We start from the raw sequence: 20,509 nt of genomic DNA, 5'->3' as shown, positions 1-20,509 counted from the left end.
AGACCCCTCTGCAGAGCTACTGTCAGTCAGCTTTAGAGTAGTGGCAAGGATTCTGTGACTCTCAAGATGTTGTTGAACTCCAGGTCACATCAGCCCCACCCACCATGCCCAACAATCACTGGAGTGGGCTCCAGCCAAAGTCTACAAGTTCCCCAACCCTGGTGTAGACAGCACTGAATGGACTAATCCCCTTACTCCATAAAAGGCAGCTTCCTACGTATCTTTTAATTGCCTGTATGTGGAGGGTTGCAGGCAGCCTCTTGAGCCGTTAGCAGCCAGCTGATTTTTCTCAATATGGAGCTGCAAAGTCCCTTCTGCTCATATAGAGATGGCACTTGGTTAGGGAGGACTCCAGGCTGCTGTTCTAACCATGCTGCTCTTTCCTGAATTCGTGAGTAAATGCCCCTAGATGCCATACATGAGCAGAGAGCCCTTCCCAACCAGCTGGTCTACTCACGATACTGCTGAGAACATTGCAGAAAAGTGATGTTTCTCTTTTGAGAGAAACTAGTGACCCAGCCCACTGATAGGTGCAAATGGCTCCAGCATTTCTGAGGAAGTATTCCAGCAGGAGCCAATGAACCCTTAACCCCAGACGCGTGGAGCAGATTTTGTACATTTTTGGATGTAGAGGGGTATGTACTTTGCGTAAATCAAACCCCTGCGTCCAGTCACACTTCCCTGCGTCGCTCTGCTGGAAGTTGACCTGGCAGGAGAGCAGAGCTGCAGCGGTCCCGTCCGTGTGAGATAAGGGATAAATCAAGTCCAGAGACAGTTCGGTTCTTATCTCTAAAAGCGTTTATTTACAAGGCAATAAATCCGTCCGAAACTTCCGACATCTCCGTGCTATTCCAATAGCACACACGCAGCTTCTGTGTCGAGCTGCTGCTCAGTGAGGAGTCAGAGCAAGTCTGGAAGCAGAGAGACGCTCTGCGTCACTGCTCTGCGACAGGCTCCTCCTTCTACTTCCCCTCCTTTTCTTCCCAGACACAGGACACCACGGAGTTCTGACCCTGTCAGTTCCAATCTCCACACCCCCTCTTGTCCTGCGTCTGGAGACAGTAGCCATCAATGCTTTCCCCATACACAGACCCTCACAGAACTCCTCGTGCTTCTGGAAGGTTAATGGTTTTGTGAAACCATCAGCGAGGTTCTTGGTTGAGGGACAGTATTTCAGAGCAACTAGCCCCTCATGAACGCTCTGACATACATTCTGGAAACGTATGTCCAAATGTTTGGTCCTCGCCTTGAATTGCCCTGTCTCAGCTAATTTAAGGCATGGTTGATTGTCTTCATGCACCACAACGGGCAGACAATTCTCTTCACAGATTTCCTCGACCAAACACACATAGAACTCCAGTTCTCTGCAAACCTCTGATAGCGCACTGAACTCAGCTTCAGTAGATGAAAGCGCTATGAGACTTTGCTTCCGGGACCTCCACCCAATCACTGAGTCCCCAAACTTCACCACTAGGCCTGACACTGACTTGCGGTCCTCAAGGTTAGCCCAATCCGAATCCACCCAGGCGGTCAGCTTAACATCGCCCTCAGCTGACATCTTGAGGCAAAAGTCTTTGGTATCTTGCAGGTAACGTAGCACCCGCTTAACACCATTCCAGGCCTGCACACTAGGACTTGAAGCCTCTCTACTGAGCAGATTGACAGCAAACGCTATGTCTGGTCTGCTCCACTGTGACAGATACAACAGACTACCCAGAGCTGACTGAAAGAGTTCAGTGTTTTCGAACACCACGCGTTCTACTTGCTGACACTCTTTCACGTACCCAGCCTCCATGGGTGATCTGGCACCTGCACAATCAGACATCCTGAACTTCTCAAGCAACTGCTCAATCTTACCTTTCTGGCGAAGCAAAAAGCTTCCATCACTTGCTCTTGCGATTTCTACGCCTAGATAGGACTTGACATCTCCAAGTTGCTTCAGCTTGAACCGCTTACCAAGCTCCTTAGCAAACTTCTCCACCTGTTCACTTGTCCTTGTCATCAACAAGATGTCATCAACAAACACCTGTGCCACTTGCTGTTGCAAGCCTGAATCTCTAATGTAAAGACAACTGTCTGCAAGAGATCTCTTAAAACCTAGCTTTTCTAAGGCTTCATGTAGGCACATATTCCAATTCCTGGCAGATTGGCGTAACCCATAGATGGATTTGTACAACCGCCACACAACGCCTGGCTCACTGACTTCGAACCCTGGAGGAGGACGCATGTACAACTCCTCCTGGAGATCTGAGTTCAGGTAGGCGACATCTACATCAAAATGGTTCACTTTCCAACCTCTCTGTGCTGCTACTGCCAAAAGCATTCTCAAAGTCTCCGCCCTAGAGGTCGGCGAATAAACCTCTGTGAAGTGGACTCCGCGTCTCTGTGTGAATCCACGCGCCACTAACCTCGCTTTGTACTGTGGCTCTCCTGTTTCTGTGGGTTTAAGACGGTAAACCCATCTGCAGCCAATAGCTTGCTGGTTAGCCGGCAGCTGTGTGAGTGTGAACACTCCAAGAGACTCCATTGAGTTCATCTCCTTCCGCATCGCCTCATGCCATTTGCTGGCTTCTTCCCGAGGCAACTTCTGAACATCCTCAAAGGATTCAGGTTCACATCTAGCCACACCAACCCAGACACTCGTGGCTTCATACCTTTCAGGTGGCTTCCCTTTGGTTGATCTTGCTGACCTCCTCAGCGTGAATTCTGGAACTGAGCCTGATTCACCTGGATCAACCCTCCTATCCTCTATGTCAGAATCATCCCCCTCTGACCTGCTGCGCTGTTTAGGGCGAACAGCTGGTCCTGCTGGCGAGGATGGTTCACTCCTTGGCTCAGACTTGACAGAGACCTGTGGAGGGGTCCTGGGACTCCCTTTTGGAGAGATACGGAGCCTCTCCCTTGGAGATCCCGGCTCTGGACTCTGTGGCTGTGGACTGTGCTCATCAGCAACAGGTTCAGCCTCGCCCTCCTCTTCCTCATCTGAGTCTACCAGAATATCCGGATTTCCGTGAAGCCGCTTCCACCCACTCTGCTCGCAAAACTCAGCACTGCCGCTAATAAGCAGCCTGGACTGGTTGCCAGTAGGGTATGCGAAGCGCCACGCCTTTGAACCCGGCTCATAGCCTACAAAGATCATCTTCCTGGATCTTGGCTCACCTTTTCTGCGCATGGCCTTTGGAATCAGAACCCAAGCCGTAGACCCAAAAGTGCGCAGAAAATGTACTTTGGGCTTTTTCCCATGAAGCAGAAAGTACGGTGTGTCTCCTACACTGGAATTGAACACTCTATTCTGCAGGAAGCAAGCTGTCCTATAACTCTCGGCCCAAAAGCGCTGTGGCAGACCCGAGTCTGCCAGCATAGCATTCGCTGACTCCTGTAGCGTGCGAAACTTCCTCTCTGCAACCCCATTCTGTTGCGGAGAGTGGGGGGCCGTCAGTCGATGACTGATACCCTTCTGCCTGAAGAACGATTGCAGCGCAGAACCTGTAAACTCCCCCCCCCATCAGATTGAAAGGAAACTACTTTGGTAGAGAACCGTAGCTCTACTGCTGTGATCCAATCCCTGATCAGTGCAGCTGCCTCTGACTTCTGTTGCAGCGCAAATAGCCACGCATGTTTTGTAAAATCATCAACCAGAACCAGAACCCACTTAGATCCAGCTAACGAAGGTGTCGGCATGGGTCCCGACAAATCTGCATGGACAAGCTCAAAGGGTTTACTGGTTTTCCTCTCAGACCTGGGATATGAGCATGTTACGACCTTTGATTGCTTACAGGCTTGACAATCTAGGTATTTGTCACATGCTTTGAACCTGCACCCAATGGTGTTGTCTGTGGCCTTCTTCACATATGACCACCCTGCGTGTCCAAACCTGCGATGCCATAAGTGTAAACAATCATGGTGTGGTGGGACATTTGCACACTGCCCTTGGGCATCTTCAATGGACTCTCCACTAGCCCCATTTTCCACTAGCCCCATTTTCCCACCAGCCCCATCTTCAATGGGCATCTCGACCAGAAAGAGCGTGCCTCTTCTCTGGACACTGTGGATCTTCTTCCCATTCCTGTAGAAGGAACACACATTGTTAGAAAACAAAACATCAAACCCAGCAGCCATAAGGGCTGGCACACTTAAAAGAGAGTGGGCAAGCTCTGGTACCACAAAAGCTTCTACCCAATGATCTATGAAAGAGCAATAAAGAAGACCAGTTTCAGTCAATGGTCTTTGAGACCCATCTGCTAAAGTAACATAGCGTCCAGTTTTAACTGTCTTGCAGTTCCTCAGAAGCCCTCTAGAGGTCACAAGACAATGAGTGGCTCCGGAATCGATCACGAGAGATAAAGAGTGTCTCTGGTTATTTTCCACAGATGCCATGGCGTTGCTTGCACTCCCATCGGTTGCCATGGCCACAGCCTCTCCCCGGCTAAGGCTCTTGTCTTTTCTCAGAGACGCCATCGCAGCTGTGAGGTGATAAGACGCCTTGTCTTTGTTTTTCTCCTGGCCTGCTGCTTTCCCACATCTATGCTGGGAACCGGCCCTGGGAACCTGCTTTGTTGACATTCCACGCCGGCCGGTGTCCTTGGCAGCCTGGGCCTCTAGCAGATGCTTCCCAGCGCTGTTGGACGTTGCCTCAAAGCACAAACAACTTTCGAAGCCTTTCGCTTTCTCAGAGCTCTTGGAATGGCCTGCCTGGCCTGCCCCCCCACTGCCTCTTGGGGTGCAGCCCGTGCCCTCTTTCACAGCTCTCAGCCGCTCTCCAGCACCATCACACAGACGTGTCGAAGCAGAGAAACAGCTTCCCGGAACAGCCCCCTCTGGTCTGGCTCCCACTGCGGCCTGCCGTGCCGTCTTCAGTGCCTGCCACGCGACCCAGGGCTCGCTCCCTTGGCCCTCGGCTTCCTCCCGGCCCTTGGCTCCTGCTGAGCCTTCGCACAGGCTCCTCAGCACCTGCCAAGCGGCCTCAGCCGATTCAGCGCCCTCCAGGTGGGGCAACAGCAAAGCGTCCACACTAGCTTTCAGCAGGCAAAGCTCCCTCTGCTCTCTCTCACTCTGCAGAGCAGTAGCTTGCATGGGTGGGGCCGGCTCCTTCTGGACTGGACTCCAGAGCCCTGTGGCCACAAACCACCCCCTTGCTCCTCTTGACCAGGCCTCCCAGTTGGCCCCATTCAGTCTCTCACCGGGGTAGCTCTCTTGGCTCTGCTGTGCCTCTGCAGCAGCCATTCTTCCTTCCCCCCGGGGCTTCAGCGTACTCACAAGTTTGCCAGCGCGCCGGACTCTCGAAGCAGCCGTTCCTCCTGGCTCTTGGCTCCGCTCTCCGGCATCTCCCTTCTGGCAGGAGATTACAGCAACACGTCGCCGGCAGCCTTCTCCCTTCTCACACTTGTCAGGAAACGCGATACGTCCATAACCTTTGCGTAAATCAAACCCCTGCGTCCAGTCACACTTCCCTGCGTCGCTCTGCTGGAAGTTGACCTGGCAGGAGAGCAGAGCTGCAGCGGTCCCGTCCGTGTGAGATAAGGGATAAATCAAGTCCAGAGACAGTTCGGTTCTTATCTCTAAAAGCGTTTATTTACAAGGCAATAAATCCGTCCGAAACTTCCGACATCTCCGTGCTATTCCAATAGCACACACGCAGCTTCTGTGTCGAGCTGCTGCTCAGTGAGGAGTCAGAGCAAGTCTGGAAGCAGAGAGACGCTCTGCGTCACTGCTCTGCGACAGGCTCCTCCTTCTACTTCCCCTCCTTTTCTTCCCAGACACAGGACACCACGGAGTTCTGACCCTGTCAGTTCCAATCTCCACATGTACCTGTGTTTGTGTGTGTTTAATAAGACAAGCTCCTCCATTTAAGAACCAGCATAATACAGTTACAGATAGGTAGCCATGTTGGTCTGCCATAGTCAAAACAAAATTTTTTTTTTCTTTCCAGTAGCACCTTAAAGACCAACTAAGTTAGTTCTTGGTATGAGCTTTCGTGTGCATGCACACTTCTTCAGATACACACTTAGGTGTTCTCTAGGAGTTAGTGCGGCCCTGCCAAGATAACAGTAAGTTATGTGTATCTGAAGAAGTGTGCATGCACACGAAAGCTCATACCAAGAACTAACTTAGTTGGTCTTTAAGGTGCTACTGGAAAGAAAAAAAATTTTTTGTTTCAGCATAATACAGTATGGGTGGCGTTTCCTAGAATCACCTGCTCCATGTATGAACGGAATGTACTTTCCTATGCGCTGCTGCATGAAGATGGGTCTAATCCCCTAATCTCAAAACACACACACACACACAAAATCAGCTGGTGTGTGTGTGTGTGTGTATATATGCAGGTGCTATTTGAACCCAGGTTGTGCAGGGGTATATGGTAAGAACCTAGGTGTTCTCTAGGAGTTAGTGCGGCCCTGCCAAGATAACAGTAAGTTGTTCTCTCTGCAGCCTGATCTTGACATACTTACTTGGTGGATTTCCACCATCACAGGGAAATTCCACATTCCAGTCAGATGTTTTTGGGAGGAACGTCTCTCAGGAGTCAGAATTTAGACACGGGCAAAGCATCAAAGCATTGAATATAACAGGTGGGCCCCAGCCCAGCACTTTGTATTCTAAAATAGTAACTTGTAGATAGACTTGTATGTTTACTGCTGTGTATAATAAACTACAAGAATCAAGTTACTAGTAGTCGTCAGTCTTTGTTCCTGATCGTCTTCCTGCCTGGGCAATCTCAAGTTTTGCCTAAGAAACGCTGCAGTACTCTGCTATACTCTGCTATACTCTGCTAAGCTGTGCAACAGGCGAAAGCACTTCAGAGTTCACCGGCTTCAAAAGTTTGAACATTAATTTCCTCTCTGTGCTCTTTGCAGTTCCTGAGGATTTCCAGAAGAGCTTTGCTGCGGAAGGGTGGTTCATCGGCTTTGTCAGCGCCATCGTTCTCCTTATCCTGGTTCTGGTGCTTCTCTGCTTCATCAAGCGCAGCAAGGGCGGCAAGTACTCGGGTGAGGTGCCCCCAGCCCCACCCTAGCACCTCGCAGCAGCAGACCCCCGTGGGCCACCCCCAGGCTATTATCACTTTTCAGTTACATAGCACTTTTAGTGTGCCTGGTGGCGTTCGTCCTCACAACACTCCTGTGAGGTAGGTTGTTATCGTTCCCATTTTACAGACAAGGATGCTGAGCTTGAGAGACGGGGGAGTTGATGGAGTTCACGGAGTGAAGTCCATAGTTGAGCTAGGAGTTGAACGCATGCGATCCAAGTTCAAGTCCCCTATTTGACCCACTGGGCTGGGTAAGTCCAAAACAGGGAGGGAAAACAGAACACCCTCCAGATGTTGCTGGACTCCATCGGCCCCAGCCAGCATTGCCAGTGGTCAGAGATTGCGGGTGTTGCAGACCAGTAACATCTTGAGAGCCAGAGGTTCCCCATCTTTGCATTACATACCGGAGAGACAGATTTTAGGTTAGGACACGGATGTGTTACCGGCATAAGCTGTTTTCATGGTAACTGCTTCCTTAAGGTAGCCTGGGAATTGCACTTTGTGAGAATGCCTCTTCCAGCTTCTCAGCATGCTCTCAGATCTGCAGCTCCCAGGACTCCTTGCAGAGAAGCCAAAACAGTTGAGGCTTTTGAAAAGTGGTGTTACCTTTGTGTTGTTCATATGCTCTTATTACTATTTTGCTGTCCCCTGAGCAGGCGTGGGGGGCCACAGGCTCAGGGGCCGAATCCAGCTCTCCGGGCTTCTCTACCTGCCCCTTGGAATTCTCCCCAGCCACCCTCTTGCACCCCTCACTGACCCTGCTTTGCACTCTCTCCTTGTGTGCTCTGGCCGGACTCTGCTCTTGAACTCTCATAATGCCACTTACATGCCTGGATGGAGGCTAGAGAGGGGTGTGCGAGTGTGTGCACAAACTAGGCACTACTGTAGAAAGGTAAATTTTTCATTGTTGCTCTGCCCATGGTTTCCTCTGCCTGAAGTGGGTTCTCTCGCCTGCCCTTGGGCGTTGGAAGCCCCAGGCGGGGGGAAACTAAACAGTTACTCTAGCAAGAGCCAACACAACGATTCCTGCTAGTGCAATGGGATTCCCCCTCCCACCACATGCCCCTCCCACATAGCATGGGGGGGGAGTGTTGGGAGAACCCTGAGAACAGTGCGTGGGGGAGGGAGAGGGGAGATAGTTTCATCTGGCAAACTGAAATGCTTGGGCCGGTGGAACATTTGTAAGAGCACTACATTGAATAACTGCCCCAAATAACTTCCCCACCCCCTAAAAAATATTAAAAATAGCATGTTGTTATCTAGAGATGCTTCCACTCATCTCTGATCCAAGAGCTTTGGCAGCTTTCATAATGCTTCAAAGCTTATTTGCCTTGAGATGGCTGTGGGACAAAAGAAATGAATTTATAGAGACCCCTGGACAATAATATTTCCATACTGCACATCTCAATGCTCTGGCGGGGTGTGGGGGGCAGGCATGTTTTCCATCTCCAGCCCAGATGGCTAAGCCCTCATTCAGATAACCACTCAGCCCCAAGAGCTGTGGGGCAGCTCTCTAACAACCGTCTGTCACAGGTTCCCCCCCAACCTGCAGTTTTCCCATAGTTCCCATCCCAACACCTCAGTGAGGCAGAGGAGAGGCGTGGTCTTTCAGAATGAGAGGCAGGGCTGCTCCTCTCCTCTTTCTTAACAACACCTCCCTGCCTGCTTGGCCACCTTCTGCACTAACCTCACCCACCCCAGTCCCTAATTCCAAACCTCTGCTCTGCTTGGTTGGTTGGTCCCCTGCCCATCAAGGCTTTCACCTCATTTGACATGTTTTCTCTTCTTCTCTAGTGAAAGACAAAGAAGACACTCAGGTGGATTCCGAGGCCAGGCCTATGAAGGACGAGACCTTTGGGGAGTACAGGTACAAGGCAGGGGAGTGGAGATGCCCGAGGGCAAGCCGGCCTGGGCTCAGGAGGGAGGGAGGGGTGGGAAAGACATGCAGGCCAAGGCAGCCACTCTCCATGACCACAAGGTTTATCCATGTGGTTTCTATAGGTCTGAACCCTGGAAACTTAAGTGGCCTCATGTGCCTGGACCCCCGTGCTTGGGAAAGTGTGGGGTTTAGAGGGCTGCACTTGTTTTTGGGCAGAGAAACAGACTGGGATTTATTTTGCATCCAAGAGCAGTGATGGCATTAAAGACGGAACAAATTCATGCAGGATAAGGCCATCCATGGCCACCAATCCTGATGGTTGTGTTGTGCCTTCGCTGTTGGAGGCAGTGATGCTTCTGAATGCCAGTTGCTGGAAACTGCAGGAGAGGAGGGAAAGCTGTTGCGCCCATGGCCCCTGTGAGAACAGGATCCTGAACTAGACGGGTCCCCCTTGGCCTGATCCAGGAGGGCTCCTCTTCTTATGCTCTTCCTTTATCCTCCCATCCGAGATGTAAACAAGCCTGGGTCTTTGGATAGGTAGCGCCCATTCTCAACACTTCAAGATATTTACTGAGGTGAGCCTGCTTCTGATGCTGCCACCCACCAGTCTGCACCACCACACCATGACCAGTCCAGCCTGTGCTTGGAATCCCAGTGACCAAACCTTGTGAGATATTAGCAGGGCTGTGTAGTTTTGCAGAAATGTGGAAAAGCAGTAGAATGTGATATTGGCCACAGAACTCAGCTTCCTTAAGAATCTCAAGCTTTCTTTTTTCCTTTTTTTAAAGGAAGCAAGTTTCTAGCCCTTATTGTTGCAAACACCATATTTTTCGCTGTATAAGACACACTTTTTCCCTCCTAAAAAGTAAGAGGAAATGTGTGTGCGTCTTATGGAGCGAATGCAGGATGCACAGCTATCCCAGAAGCCAGAACAGCAAGAGGGATTGCTGCACAGTGCTCCCTCTTGCTGTTCTAGCTTCTGGCTTAGCTGCATGCAGCCTCTTCAGGGCAGCGGGGAACCTTCATCCCGCTGCCCTGAAGAGGCTGCGCAGCTATCCCAGAAGCCAGAAGAGCAAGAGGGATCGGTGCACACTGATCCCTCTTGCTCTTCTGGCTTTGGGGATAGCCATGCAAAGTCTCTTGAGCACAGCGGGAGCACTCCTGCCTCTTCGCTCAAGAGGCTTTGCGTTGCTTTCTTGTTTCTTGTTTTTCTGCTCTGAAAACTAGGTGCGTCTTATAGGGCAAAAATACGGTATATACTTCTGTGGGTTGTGCCTCACTTCAGTGCCCTGAATAGTTCCTTCTCCCTCTCCATGACTATCAAAAGAAAAATAAACTAAAATGTCATTCAAATTTGCATAATGTATACAGGTTGTAGAAATCCCACTTATCCTGGCAGAGGATTTGGATTACCTTCATGTAAATCAAATGCTGGGGTTTTTATTTGGACACCTAGTCTTGAGTATGAGTCCCTCTTCCTTGGTGGTAGGTTCAGGGAGTGACCAAGCAGGAGGAGAGAGTAAGGGTGACGGTGGTGGCCGGTGAGTGATCTTCTGCAGAGTCTTGTACAAAACACCATCATCTGCCAAATGATGGTTGCTGCTGCCTAGTTAATAAGTAATCCAGTTTAGTAAGTGTGAGATTGAGATTCTGATGGTGCTACACATCAGGGCAGCCAGGAGATCTTGTGATTTGGCACCTGAGTTACTACACCAAGTATTTCCATTGATATAGCATTAGTGGGATGCTGGGGGGTTTTACAGACTGAGAAAGTTGTGCTGTCTACAATAGACAAGATAGGAAAGCAGTCAAGGACTGACAGGGAGCAGTGAGGAGAGGGAGGGGGAGGTCAGCGGAGGAATCAGTTGAGTAGCCTTTCCCAGCCTTGTGTCCCCAGAGGTTGTTGGACTGTAACCATCATCATCCTCGGCCAATAATCAGAGATGAAGGGGGCTCAACAGCATCTGGAGGGCCCTAGGTTGGGGAAGGATGCAATAAAAGGTTGGTGAGGCTTCTTGAAAGGCTTGACTGAAGAAGGGAGTCCCTGGGTAAGTTAGGGGGTGAGAGGTCGGCAGAAGTGTGGGGTCATAAATAGGATTCCTGATGTTTAGCATGCTGCTCACTCCTCTTAGGGCTTGCCCACACTTCCACTTATCCCATGCCTAGAAAGTGTGGGTCCAAGTGGTTTCCCCTCGACCCACACTTTCTGGGCACAGATCTGAGCAGTTATCCCCTTGCCCCACTTTTCCCAGGGAAAACCTGCTCTTTAGCCAGGGGAGGACTTTGGGCTTTCAACTTTCTGCAGCACCCTGTGCGAGCCCAAAATTTAGCACTCCCCCACCTTCACCTACCGTTCTGCGCATGCTCTATGCCATAGTTGCAACACCCTGTGGTGCCCCCCCCCCCGGTTCAGCACTCAGTGCTGAGGAACTGGCCGTGCTGCCCTAAATCCACCTCAACTTTAGTTCTTAATTGGAACGAACAGCAATCCATGGAAAAGCAGATTGCCATTTGCTTCAATTGAGCTCTGAAGAGCAGTTTTCCCTTGGGGTGGGGTGGGGTGGGGGGACAACGGAACAAGAGGAAGTGTGGATAAGCCCTTAGTATATTTACACCCACCCACCCACCCCTTTATTGCAGTCCATAGACCCAAAATACACAGTACAACATAGCCTTAGTATATGCATTTCTGCCCTTAGTCCCCTGCAGTAAACTCTTGAAATATGACGCTGGTTTTCTCTCTTTTCTCCCCCATCTCTTGCTTCATTAATGGAGGTCCCTGGAGAGGTAAGAGGGATATCCGGGGACTGCATATTGCCTGAGGAAGGTGGGGCTGGACAAGGACACTCACCCCTTGCTTCCTCCCTCCCTTTTTCACGGTCTTTATCCACAAATGACCCTTAAATAGCTTTGTGCTTTCCTCATCTTTTGCAAATCCAAATGAAAAATAGGTGTCAAGACAGATTACATTTTAAATGCTGTTCTCTTCTACTGTCTGCCTTGCATTAGCATTCCAGTGATGAGTTCCAGACTAACAGGCAGTCTTATTAATGTTAGCTTGTGAAAATGGCTTTTAATTTCTTGGTAGATCTTCCCTGAAATGCTACATGCCTGATCTTTCCACCCTGAGGATATATATATGCAGATTATGCGATAAATGTCTGGAATCCTGCAGGGATGAAGGCTTCACAATACCATAGCATGTTTACTTCAAAGTAAATCCAACTGGGTTGGGGGGGTATTCCCTGGTAAGCATGCGTAGGATTGCAACCTTCACGTGTTCAAAAAAGTACATATATTGTCTTTGCGTGTCTGCAACTGCTCTGGCAGATGGGCCAGTGTTATTTTCCCTAGAGGGAGGTCTGAGGAAATGCTGGTTTGCCTAACAAGGGCCTGTGAATGTGTTGCTGAGGCAAGGCTCAAATGACAAGTGCTCTGATTTGTAGGGAATGGACAGTACTATCCACACCAACCCATCTAAACCCCATAGAGCACAGTGGGCTTAACTACTGAGTAAGCATGCATAGGATCATGTGGCATGTCTGTGAGCCACTGTTATATCCACTTCCTGCCCCCCCCCCGCCCCTGTTGTTGGGTTGTTGTTGTTGTTGTTTTGCTGGGGGTGGTGGCTGAGTGAAGACTTGGCTTTTTCAAAAGGCATTCTCCATTAGCTAACTGCAGGCCTTTTTGAACTGTGGTTGTTTTAACTTGATTTTATCTTATCTTCTTATCTGCTTTCCTACTTTGGTTTTATTGATTGTTTTTAGACAGACAGATAGGGATTTGATCATCAAAACAAGAAAACACTCAAGAATATAAAATCACTATTCAGTAATCATCAAAACTGATGACCACATGTGCGGGGGTGGAGCACGAAATCCCGTATATTTTCAGCTGCACATTTTTCATTCATTTTTTTCTTTGTTGCCAAGCAGCAACTCAACATTTTCCAACTTCAGCCAATAATCCTTTTCAGCTAACAAGCGGCTGAAGTTCCTAGAGCTTTGAACAATGAACACCGACATAGGAAACGCAGCAGATGTTCAACGAGCCCAGATGCCCGTCTCAAAGCTCCCCCCCCCTCCAATGTTTTCTATTTTGATAATAAGTGAATATTTATTGTTAGCCTCTTTGGGCACAGCTTATAAATAAATTCAGTCAATCAGTTGAAGCATGCAGTACTCTTCCATAATGAACTGCAATGGGCATTCAGTGAAACTACTAAAGATACAGCTCTCCTAATTATATATTTAGGAAAGAGCAGGTGTGTGCTACTGGAGCAGTGCAACGTTCACACAATTCAACATTAACATCTCAGATTGTATAAAAATATTCTTCATTGCATTTGTAAATTTGACTTTTGCTACTGCTGCCTCAGTACTACAAAATCACTCATAAGAGAAACTGTATGAATGAATGAAATCAAGCATTCCAAGAGGTCCCCTTAGAAGTACAATTTAAAGCTTGTTGTAAAAGGCAAAGTTTGGACAACTTGTTACCCATTTTTAGCCAATTATAAACAATGCAACTTTGAACTCCCATTTTACAAAGGGTGCTTTCCATTAATTATTGTTTTACTGATATTTTTTTCATGAATTTGGAGAATTGCATTTAGAGTGTTTGGTAGTCCCTTCTCCCAAAGCCCTTTTCTTTAAAATAATTTTTGAACAATGTTGGGATTCCAGATACTGTGCACATGTAAAAAGTGGATCATACCCAATAATTTAGCTATATCCAAAAGCAAGAACCTTCAGCCTTTTCATACTCAGGACCCACTTGTAACCCAAACATACATTTGGAGACCCGTTTTTTAATCTTTTACCATATATTTGCATGGTAGTAGTGCTCCTCTTGCGACCCACAAGTTGAAGACTAGTGTCCTAAAGGAAACAGTTACATGTGGAGAAATGCAGTCCATCTCCTTTTGAAACCAATGGCAAAACTTGGTTTTAATGAACAGGAACTGCACACAGTTGTACAGGGGATAGAGGAAGTGTGTGTGTATATATAATGCCATCAGGATAAAAGTGACCCAAGAGCTAATTGTGCATGATTTGACCTCTTTCTCTCTTATTGTTTTCCTTCCTTGAAGTTCATCAATGCTTAGAATTAGGTAACAATCTCCCCCTTGCCCTCCAGCCCTTGCACTTTTGTTCTGATCTGCTTTCCTGGAGCACCAAAGCAGCATCGTCTCAGCTACCTGCCATCTAAGCCTTGCAGAAGGCGCCCTGGGGTTCCCTGCTTCCTCCCTTTGGGAGATACTGAATAGATGCTTTTTCCTAGTGCTGCAGCCTGCATGCTTTCCTCTTTGCGGTGTGCAGTGGGCATGGGCCTTCGTAGCTTTGTCAGAATTGATGACAACAGAGATTCACTTTGGTCCCTGCCTCATTAGTTCATGGGCATGTTTGCACACTTCTACAGCCAGGGCTTTGCTCAGCCCCTCCAGCGTTCACTTGACTGAGTACGCCTGCTTATTTCTAACAGATGTCACCCCGGTAGTACAATTAGACTTTCTTTTGAACCTGATTTCTCTCTCTGGGCAGCAATCTGCAATTCTGTACAAGTTCAGAAAAACTGCAGAACATAGCATCTTGAGAATCTCAACTTCTATTTAAATGGGGTGTGGGTTGGGGAGCTTGTTTCTGGGCCTTATGGTTGTGAAGATAGAGCAGCCATCTAGTGAAATTGTCAAACCCCAAAGGAGTACTGACAGGGTTTAATGAGACCAGAAAGTGAGGCCTTCAGTGATCCACGGTGCTCATTGCCCCTTCCTACAGCAAGCAAAGTCAGAATAATATGAGCTAAGGAAATAGATGCAGATTTGCTTAGTTTGCATGATGCATACAGGTTGCAGGATCTGGCATTTCCTGATATGACGATTGGGGTTCCTTGCTGCATTATTAAAGCACACATAGCCTTATCTCCATTACACACCCACACTTTCTTCCCAGTCATGCTTCTCAGGAGCTTTCCTACTGTCGAGTAGGACCCTGGCAGAGGCCCATGCCTGACTGGCATGTTCTCTCCCTCCTGGTCAATCATTCGGGAGCTTCAAAAGCTTTCTTCTGCCCAAACATCACAGCGACTGTTGCCAACAGACATCAGCACACTTATGGATCCACAGAGTCTTCGCAGCTTGCATAACAGAACTCAGTAGCTCAGCATTTTGGCTAATCTACTTTATTTACATATAATACACTCGGAGCATTTTGACTTAGCTCCTTCCTCTTTCTCATCAGACAGCAAAAAGAAAGAACAAAGGACAATAGTCCACAGAACACAGTAACACAAACATCCTGTCTCTGTCACTTCCCACTCTGTGGAGTCAAAACATACACCGTCATGTGATAGACAACAATCTCATGACTGCAATCACGGAGCTGGAATCTTAACATTGCCATCTCTGGCTCACTTGCAGCCCATGTTTCGTAGCCATAAAACAAACTTCTTACATGTCCTTTATGTGCATTTTTGCTCCTGCCACTTTCCACATCCACTCCTCTGCTTGGGTTTTAGTCATGCATGCCTGCCTGAAAAGTGTTTCCTGCTGTCTCTTTCATCTTTGCACGCTTGCACATTGCCCTTTAGGGCATATCCTTGGCCTAGCCCATTTTTGGTGTGTTTATTGCCCACACTGTCTGTCTGTCTGTCTGTCTGTCTGTCTGTAACTGTCTCTCTCTCGCCATGCTTTGTATTGCAAATTGGGATCACTTCTCACAGTAAGAGGAAAGACAGACCCACACCATACATTTAAAGCTCATGACGTCCCCTAAACTGCAGCTCCCAGAATTCTTTGGTGAAAGGTGTTTGCTCTAAATGTACATTGGATGTATTTTAGGTGTATGGTCTTGATCTACCTGAAGGTCTGGATCTACATGGGGGGGGGGGCAGGGGAGAGATTGTGCATGTTTAGGGAAGTTTTTTGATGACTTGTGTTTTAATGTATTTTTAATCTCCTGTTGGAAGCTGCCCAGAGTGGCTGGGGAAACCCAGCCAGATGGGTGGGGTATAACTAATAAATGATGATGATGATGATGATGATGATGTCTGCAAACATATCCCTGAGATCCTAAGCCAATTGCATCTCTCAGGCATATGTTGACCGCCTGCCCACAGTCTCCTCTTCAAATGTTAAAATGTGTCCCTTTGGGCCAGTTTCAAACATTCGTTTTCTCTTACGTACAGTGATCCTCAAGGGTGTAATCCTGGAAGCACAGACTTCAGCAGGTCCTCTCCCGGTCCCGCAGGAGAGCACTCAGCCTTGGGCTTCCCAATTTGCATTTTCTTTTGCACTTTCCTTTGTTGCAGGCTCACAACTAGCATTTGATGCTCTTGGGAGCACAGGACTTTTATGATGACATTTGTAAGGGCCAACCTAGACACTTACAGGCATCTTAAGCACATGTTTGCCTGTTTGCATAGAAAGCAGGATATGTGTGAAACTAAGTCCCTCCCCACCTTACCTCACTGAGGTGCTTTAAACAGTACTTGATTTTGGGTATTCTCATCCACCTTATGGCACTTCACACATTCAAAAGAGGCTCTGAGGGACGTGTTTGTGAGGGCTTTGTACACACCTCACATTTAAAACACATTGCTTCCCCTGAAGAATACTGGGAACTGTAGTTTACCCTTTGCAGAGCTATAATTCTCAGGATTCCTTGGGGGAAGGGTATAGTGTGTACAGAGCCAGAGAGTGATCCTGTGGATTACTGTGGCTGAGCATGTTAGTGCCTGAAGTGCATAATTGCATAATCAAAAGTGCATTCTCCTTCTACCCACTGAGATGGGGCACCATCCACCAAGAGCTTCTCTTGCACAAGAGCTTCTCTTGCAGAAGAAACAAACAGGACTACTTCTCAATGACTTAAGCCCCAGGGGACAGGTCTGTCTGTCTTCCACTCTGCTGCACTTAAATGACAGCCCAAACCTGTTGCCTGAGGGCTTCTTGATGCTTACCTTTTGCCCTGCTCTTCCCATGCTTTAAAGCTCCATCTTTTGCCCAGAGCTTTCCCCGTGAAAACCCACTCTTTAAAGTTGAAGCACAACGAAGAGCAATGCTCCAATTCAGCGGTAAATAGCGGGGTTTTGTGGGGAACTCTCCAGAGGAAAGGTTAAGTGTGGATAAGCCCTAAGATGACTTATTCCTCCTCCTCCTCCTCGTTGTTGTTGTTGTTGTACGCCGCCCATTTGTCTGGGTTGCCCAGCCACTCTGGGTTGCTTCCAACACATTATAAAACCACAGAAAACATCAAACATTAAAATCTTCCCTTAACAGGGCTGCCTTCAGATGTCTTCTAAAAGTCAGATAGTTGTTTATTCCCTTGGCATCTGGTGGGAGAGCGTTCCACAGAAGACACCACTACCAAGAAAGGTTCCCTGTAACTTCCCTTCTTGCAATGAGGGAACCTTGGAGCTGAACCTCAGTGTCTGGGCTGAATGATGGGGGCAGGGCTACAAGCGTGCTGCAGATGCAGTTTCTCTCACAGCCGTTCCCACAGTGTGTCAAGCCATATTTGTAATGTGTGGACTGGTCCCCTGGCACACAGTTGTATGCATGCACTTCACTTCTCCCCACCCCCAAATATACAAGTCTTGCAGTTTTGCATGCTGCCTTATAGTGGAGTGGGGAACCTGTGGCCCTTCAGGTGTTGGGACTCCAACTCCCATCAGCCCCACCCAACGTAAGAAATGGTCGGGGATGATGGGAGTTGGAGTTCAATGGCACCTTGAAGGCCACAGGTTCCTGCACCCATGATTTGTATGCTTCCCTTTGAGGTCTGCCTTGCCTAGTGGAATGTAGGGCACACCAGTTGCTGCTCTTGCCCTTTCTCATCCCGCTCCTTTCCTCCCTGCAGTGATAATGAGGAGAAACCCTTCACAAGCAGCCAGCCCTCCCTGAACGGAGAAATCAAGGCCCTGGGAAGTGACGACAGCTTGGCTGACTATGGGGGCAGCGTGGATGTCCAGTTCAATGAAGACGGCTCCTTCATCGGCCAGTACAGCGGTCAAAAGGGCAAAGAAGGAGGGGGAAACGACAGCTCAGGGGCTACGAGCCCCACCAATGTGGTCACTGCCCTGGAATAAAAGAGGGGGCACTTCCCCAAAGGATACCCCCAACCCCGGGGGAAGAGGATTTCCCTGTGGATTATTGGGTTGAGGACACAGGGATAACCCCCTCCTCACCAAGGGAAAGAAACAAAGAAATAATAATTGCTCAAGCAGAAGTGGTAATTGGGGGAATTCACCCCTTTGTTTACTAGCTGACCCCCCCACACCCCATCAGGGAGGGTTAGAAAATCAGGGGATTCCCATAATTATTCACCAGCCCTGAGCAAAGTCATATCTCTCTTTTCTGCACCCCTCTCCCAAAACCCAGTTATCCTTCAGCCAAATTGGGTGTGTGTGTGTGTGTTTGTGGTGGGGAGGGCCGGGCAGTGACAAGCTCAGAGGGGCTTAGTGGGGCTCAGGGTTCAAAATTGCCAAAAGAACTGATGACCCCCTTCCCAAGCCTCAGAAATGTTCCTTCTTCGTAGGTGTTTAGAAAGCAGGTGCTAACTGGTGCTGCAAAGTCCCATCTCCACTCCGCCCCCCAAGACATGGGAAGCAGACAGAACAGCTGGTGGAATAACAGGGGCTGGGAGTCCATGGGGGTCTTCTGCCTGCCCCTGCGGAAGGAAGGAAGGAAGGCTTGTGGGATAGCTGAAAAGATGGCTGTGGGAAAGGAATGAGTATCAGTGGGCTGGAAAGTTCAAAAGCTGTGGGTCTCTTGATTCTGCTATGCACCCCCTTCTTTTCATGGATTAAGCCAACTAACATTTGCACCTAGCAAGGGGAGGTGTGCCCCAGCTGCACCCCCAAACCCCACTGCATAGATCTGTCAATCCTTCCCTCCTTGCTTGCTTGATTTCCCAACCCATGCCTTGTTCAGGGGGCAGTTCCCTTTGACCAGTGGCTTTCAAACTTCCTGTCTCGAGGCTTGTCTGCTGAGGCATTCTTGCACATCTGCCGTGGAGGTCTGCGTTGCCAAGCATTCTGGGACATGGTCCAGGGTCCACACTAAGCATCGCAGTGGAAGATTGGTGGTCATAAGCAAGGGGTTCTTCAGGAGAAACTTAGCTGCCGTGACTCACTGAGGAATCCCCACATTAGTTTCCAAGAGGCCCCAGCTTACACCCCTGGGAACAAAGTTTGAAACCTATTGCCAGAACTTAGTCCCCTTCTGGTGCTGAATTTCCCACTTAGGGTGTGTGTGTGTGTGTGTGCATCTCTCTTGTTCCTTTTTCTTCCTCTTTGGGTGCCACATTAATTCATGTCCCTCTTTTTTCTGATGACCAAAACCCACGGTTTCTTCCACTGGGCCAAATACCTTACCATTTCACAGACACCCCCTCCTCTTTCTCTGTCCCCCACTCCCAGCCTCCCCACAAACAATAGAGAAAAGAAAAAAACCCAAGAACCTCTGTGCTTCTTGAATGCATCTCACGCAGCTGCCTTGCGACACGTTCTGTCTTTTGAAAGTGGCCTCTTCACCGAATCAACCCCCACCCCCATCTCCAGCCTCTGTCTGATGTGATTTTTTTCCCTCTTGCTTGTTGGGGATGAAGCAAACCCTTGCTTTTTTGCATAAAACGTTTTTTAAAATAATAATAAAAAATAATAACAAAAGTACTCTGATGTTTTGAGCAACCCTACGCAAAATAAACCCCATCTTTTCCCTGGTCTGTAAATATTTCAAACCCTTGTGCTCGAGTTTGTTTTAGGTATCTTAGGACTGGTGTTTTGAAGTCTTCTAGTTGGTCTATTTAGGTGGCTTGGAATTTAAAAAAAAAAAAGGAAAAAACATTTGAAAAGTCCCCTTCCTCCTACTCTGTGATTCCTTCCCCCCCGCCCAGCTCCAAGCCCCCCTGCCCTGTGTATCCTTCTCTTTTGTCAGGTCTGTTGCTATCTACCTTTCTCTCTCAATGGCTTTTTTAATATATATATATATATGTATATATAAACAGAATTATAAAATGGTAAATAAATGCTGGAATTGGAGCTTGCTTGGAGTGATGATGGGGAAATGTGGCTCACGGCAGGCATGTTCTCTTGGGGTCCCTAAAGCCAAACCGGTTTTCCTCTTGCCAATCCGAAGCACACTCTTCACCTCTCTCAGTGACAGTTGCCCAGAACTGAGGTGGCATCGTGCTGTGGGAGGGGCCATAGCTGAGTGGTGGGCCACATGCCTTTCATGCCCAAGATCCCAGGTTCACCCTCTGGCATTGCCAATTAAAAAGGGGCCTGGGAGCAGGTGATGGGGAAGGACTTTCCCCCGAGAATCTGGGAGCTGCTGCCAGCCAGTGTAGACCAGGGATGGGGAACTGGAGGCATGTGCCCACAGGGGGCAGAATTAGAGGCAAAAGTGGGCACAACTAACTACTGCAAATTTTACCTTGGTCCATGAGGCTGTTTTCTATACACTCTCACACACCAGCCCTCTCTCTCCTCCAGGCTGGTAAATGAGGCATTATTTGAGTTCAAGGAAGCCTACACACTCGCGAAGGGAGGAAGCAGAGCTGGTGTGGCCTGTGGTGAGCGGGTGTGCGACTGAAAAGAGAGAGTCC

At 48.7% G+C, this 20,509-nt stretch overlaps 1 protein-coding gene across 7 annotated transcripts in view; it reads left to right on the top strand.

Annotated features, from left to right (window-relative positions):
* The window catches only part of L1CAM (L1 cell adhesion molecule), a 109,221-nt gene extending 89,278 nt beyond the window's left edge, over positions 1-19,943 (top strand). For 4 of the 7 annotated variants that reach the window (XM_053370375.1, XM_053370372.1, XM_053370371.1 and 1 more), the window contains 4 exons: positions 6,855-6,986; positions 8,819-8,891; positions 11,679-11,690; positions 17,762-19,943. In XM_053370375.1, the coding sequence (XP_053226350.1) occupies positions 6,855-6,986; positions 8,819-8,891; positions 11,679-11,690; positions 17,762-17,990 (446 nt within the window). In that variant the 3' untranslated portion in view covers positions 17,991-19,943. The remainder of the gene's footprint in view (positions 1-6,854; positions 6,987-8,818; positions 8,892-11,678; positions 11,691-17,761) is intronic. The other 3 variants (XM_053370374.1, XM_053370376.1, XM_053370373.1) reach the window with 3 other exon arrangements.
* The last annotated feature ends 566 nt before the right edge of the window (positions 19,944-20,509 follow it).

Source organism: Podarcis raffonei, chromosome 17, assembly GCF_027172205.1.
Source record: "Podarcis raffonei isolate rPodRaf1 chromosome 17, rPodRaf1.pri, whole genome shotgun sequence".
NCBI lineage: Eukaryota > Metazoa > Chordata > Lepidosauria > Squamata > Lacertidae > Podarcis > Podarcis raffonei.
Note: the sequence above shows the minus strand (reverse complement) of the source record. Positions and strands in the feature narration are given on the sequence as shown.